The 4,942-nt window shown below is 34.1% G+C and overlaps 1 protein-coding gene across 1 annotated transcript; it reads left to right on the plus strand.

The window, feature by feature from the left end:
- Nucleotides 1-838: 838 nt before the first annotated feature.
- Nucleotides 839-4,703, plus strand: LOC143357355 (E3 SUMO-protein ligase ZBED1-like). The gene is made up of 12 exons (XM_076793770.1): nt 839-846; nt 1,055-1,209; nt 1,422-1,489; nt 2,286-2,439; nt 2,501-2,591; nt 2,660-2,689; nt 2,750-2,931; nt 3,017-3,229; nt 3,296-3,502; nt 3,635-4,016; nt 4,145-4,455; nt 4,567-4,703. Exons 1-12 carry the CDS (start codon nt 839-841, stop codon nt 4,701-4,703), a joined length of 1,938 nt encoding a protein of 645 aa, XP_076649885.1.
- Nucleotides 4,704-4,942: the final 239 nt, after the last annotated feature.

A 4,942-nucleotide genomic window follows, 5' to 3' on the forward strand; every position in this document is an offset into this window, starting at 1 on the left:
GAGAAGTTTACTTCGGTCGCTCATAATATTAGTTGTCGATGAGAGAAATTTATTTCGATATTAATGAGATAAATTCATTTCAATCGTTCATAACAGTTATCAATGAGAGACTCTCATTTCGACCGCTCATAAATAGTACAACTTCCAAATAGTAGACAATCAATTATTTGATAAATTTTTTATTTGTAAAATTAATTGCTGCAATCAAAATGTACTGTGACAAACATGAGTTTTTCCAAATTTTCTCCTGACAAATTACACCATAAATCATCTAACGATAATTTTAGAGCAGGAAAGGTTCGTTCAACGCTAACCTGAGTTGTGGGCACAGCGTGAATTGTGCACGCTAGTTTTGATAAATACGGGAGTCTATATTTTAAGATTTTGTGTTGTTCTTATGGTCTGTTGATTCGTCTTGTTGTACGAAACCTTTTCAATGAATTTCAAGGGCTTGCTCCATCTGAAAAAGAGTAGACAACTCAGTAATTAAATAAGCAACTGAAATGAATTTTCTCATAAATAATTACTATGAACAAGTGTGAGCGATCGAAATGAACTTCTCTTATCGATAACTGCTTTGAGCAATCGAAACAGTTTTTCTTCATCGATAACAAATATCGAGGAGGATTCAATTTTTTGGACACTAATAACTATTATTTTTGATCCTTGGTTGCAGTGATTAGAACTTCTTTAGCGTTCATAATTTCTTACAGAAGGAAACAACAAAATACAATTTTATTTGGGATTCAAGGGAGTTAATATCGTACGTATTTATTAGATTCTATCCGAAATTTTCATCACGGGTCTGACCCGTTATTATGGTGTACATATGGCAGGAATGGGCATGTTTGTCTCAATTGTGATAAAACCGTCCGCACCGTCCAACAACTCAATTTATTGGGAGTATCGCTTAAATAATAATATTAAACATACCTTTTACGTTCTTGTCTAGTTCATAATAATTGGTGGAAATTACAGAGAAAATACTAGATGTTGTTGTTTACAACTTTTTTTTGGGGGCATATATTGAAAATTTAAACAATATGTCTTGTAGATCTGTGTCAATGATACATATCCTGAAAATTTCATCAAAATTGGTCAACGGTGCGATAAGCTGCAAACATTTAAAGGTGGTAAAAATTGTAGTTTTTCACGATTTTCAGCCTATGACTGTAATAAATGTAAGGATTCTTGCATCTTTCAATGCCTGTAGTTTTTTTCCGCATCAAGCGATTTTTATGAAATTTTCCGAATATGTATAATTGACACAGATATACAAAATGTATTTTTTAAATTTTCAATATAGATCCACATCAAAATTTCATTTTCACGTCATGTAGTAAACTAATTGTTCTAACTTCTCAAAAAAAAAAAAATCCAAGTCGTATGGTCCAACATTAAAAAAATTCCCATATTTTCAGTATTTCAAAAAATGTTGAACTTGTTCAGTTTAGTGGAGGAAAAAAGTGACAGGTTGACTGCCGGTCACGTGAGGAAGTGTTGATAGTTACTGTCGCTCTTCCCGCGCGAACGCGTGACTGGCTACTCAGACATCATTCCATACCACGCGGTGGCGCGTGATTGGCTCTTTAGCGTTGACGCCAGATCACGCGATGGCGCGAAATCAGCAGCGAAAGTAATAATCTTGAAAATTTGAGTACTTTTTTACTATACCAATTATTTCAATAATAAATAAGAATAAGCAAAAGAAACTTATCAGTTTTACGTATTAGACATTAATAAATCAAATTACCAAGAAATGTTGATTTCTTAAAGAAGTTTTTTTTTCATTTTTGTCCCATTTTTCGAGGAAATCGACCGTGGTTTCGACTGTGGTGAAAGATCGCGCTTTCCCTGTCACAAGCAGAGTCGCCAATCACGACTCGACCCCCACTCTGCCCTTTCCCTTCTACGACGCTATTGCCCCATGCTAGCGCAACGGCTCGTTCACGTGACGCGTATCGTCTCTGTCGTGCATGTGTCACAATGTCACGTGCATAATTCGGTAGTGACAAAGAGAGGGTAACTGTATTCCTCTCACGAGGTTCGACTGTACTTCTACAGAGGAACTGCTCACCCAAACACAAATGTACGGTAACGTATACAGTGAATTCTCGATATATGTCAACAATACGGGTCTTGCCAGCGTTATGTATCGTCCAAGAAACATACCCGAGCCGTGTTATATTTACACTCCTCGGCGTCCGAAGCCTCTCGTGCTTCGCGGTCCCTCACGGGGTATACCCAGCGGTAGTGGGGATAATTCTGAGACGTTTATCATTCAGGCCTTGACGACATATATAGTAGTGATGGGTCTTGAGCATATTCAAGAGGTATCGATTCTTTGTGGCAAAGAATCATGGTATCACAAGCATATACGATTCTCTGGGTATCAAAAAGTATCGATCCCTAATGATAGTTGCTCAGAAAGTCTCGATCGTTTATAAGTACGTCTTTGATGGAATTGGTATCGATACATTCACAATTCTGTATATAACAGTGATTCTCTACAACACAGTTATGACACAGTCACAGTTTCAAACATGCCATCAAATGTATATATTTACTAAATATTGTAGGAGAGGCGTGAGGTATGCTTGTGTGAGGTTCGTTAATCCTCCCAAGACATTTCTCTCTTACAATACATTCAATCTTCCAGCAACCATCAGTTGCGATACCGTAGTATTCTGTGAGAATTCGACTAATTCACGTATAATTTCTAAGTCTAAGAGACTAAGTCTCGTAAAAGATCATGGGTTTGGAATTACTTCAAACATAACGATGAAGATTATGAAGTGGAGTGTAATGTGTGTGCGAAACGATTGAAATTTAGCAAATGTACAACCAATATGATTAAACACGCAAACACTCATGGTATATCTAAAGAATTCGTTGCACAAGATACTACAGAAGAATATACTCCTTACACAGGTAATAATTTGAACTCTTTCTTATCGTCTAAATACCGATAATATCACAATAGAGATACGGCAGTCATTATTTGTTCATTTTTCAGAAAATGATGTTGGAAAGAAAAAGATTGATGAACTAATTTTAAATTTAATAACTGTAGATCTACAACCGTTTTCAATCGTCGAAGACATAGGATTTAAAAATTTATTAAACTTTCTCGATCCTAAATATATATTACCTACTAGAAAAACCTTAAAGACGTTACTGCATGAAAGATATGTTAAAGAAAAAGTGCGAGTACGAGAAGAACTTCAAAGTGTTGATAAAGTTTGCCTTACGACAGATATATGAACCAGTATCAGTACTGACAGTTTTCTCACAGATACCTGTCATTTTGTAAATCACAACTTCGAATTGAAGACATATGTTATAGAAACCAAGAAATTTACAGGAAATCATACAGCTTCTACAATTGCAAATCGTTTAGATGAAATAATGATTAAGTGGGATATACAGAATAAAGTAACTGCAGTAGTAACCGATAATGCTGCAAATACGAGAACTGCTATGAAACAACTTTGCGTTCCTAGTGATCATATATTTTGTTTTGCACACACATTAAACCTGATTATTAAACATTGATTGGATAATATTACTGAAATTCAAATCCTACGAGAAAAGTGTCGTCGATTAGTTGCGTTTTTTAAATCATATTGTGTAGCAACAGATAAATTAAATGAAGTACAAATTATGTTAAGTCTACTGCAATACAAATTAAAATCAGAAGTACCGACAAGATCGAATGCAACATACGAAATGTTTGACAGATTACTTAAATTAAAATCATCAATTGTAATAGCTCTGTCATCATTAAAAATTAATTTTGAAAAGCTAACGGATAGAGAGTGGGATACTTTGCCAAATATTGTGCAGTTATTGAAGCCATTTTTTCTTATAACTGAAGAACTAAGTTCTGAAAAATATGTTAGTATTTCCAAACTTGTATTAATTAAAAAACAATTATATATTTTCATCGATACTTATCAAGACGAAGGGGGTATTGCAGGAACACTTTGTACGGAATTAAGATTGCAACTGGATAAGTACCTTCATAACTATGACATTAATAAAAAATACTCAATTTCAGCATTTATAGATCCGCGATTTCGAGAATTATCTTTCCAAAATGAAACATTCGCTACACAAACATGTAATGAATTAATTAATATAGCGACTCCATCTCTACAGCACATCGAAAGGAATTCCAAGAAACAGTAACGGGAGAAGGCCCCTCATTTTGGTCAATATTTGATATACAAGTACTTCAAAAAAATACAATCGCATGTAAAAGTGGTGTATCTGGAGAATTAAATAATTATATGAAAGAACCATATTTATCCAGACATGAAAATCCATGGATGTTTTGGAAAGATAATACATTAAAATATCCAATATTATCAAAACTTGCAAAGGAATATCTTTGTGTAATGGCAAGGTCTGTTCCTCCTGAAAGAGTATTTTCAAAGACTGGCGAAATAATTTGTAAAAAAAGAAATCGATTAAAAGACAATATAGTAAATAAAATATTGTTTCTAAATATGTAAAAAATAAATCCTTTATTATGTCTATTTCGTTCATTTTTGTTTTATCTAGTTCTTTTTTCTCATGTCAGGTCCGAACTCACAATCTTTAAAGCATCGAGATATTTGAAGGAATCATTTGGAAATCGATACTTTTCGATACCTACAGTATTCATTATTGTTTCGATACTTACGTATGCTCGACTCTAATTCAAGTAGCATCGATACATTTATTGTTGGCGTGATACCAATACCACCCAATGCCCATTTTGGCACTACTCATATCAGATGTCAATACCAAACATTTAAATTTTTTCAAACATTTTCAAACATTTAAAATAAGTACTTGGGAATCGAATTGCTTGAAACCTATGCGAAATATTGGTATCACGCCCATCACTAATATACAGGGTGAGTCACCTAACGTTAGCACCTCAAATATCTTTGTT

The sequence above is a fragment of the Halictus rubicundus genome, chromosome 9, assembly GCF_050948215.1.
Source record: "Halictus rubicundus isolate RS-2024b chromosome 9, iyHalRubi1_principal, whole genome shotgun sequence".
In the NCBI taxonomy this organism is placed as follows: domain Eukaryota; kingdom Metazoa; phylum Arthropoda; class Insecta; order Hymenoptera; family Halictidae; genus Halictus; species Halictus rubicundus.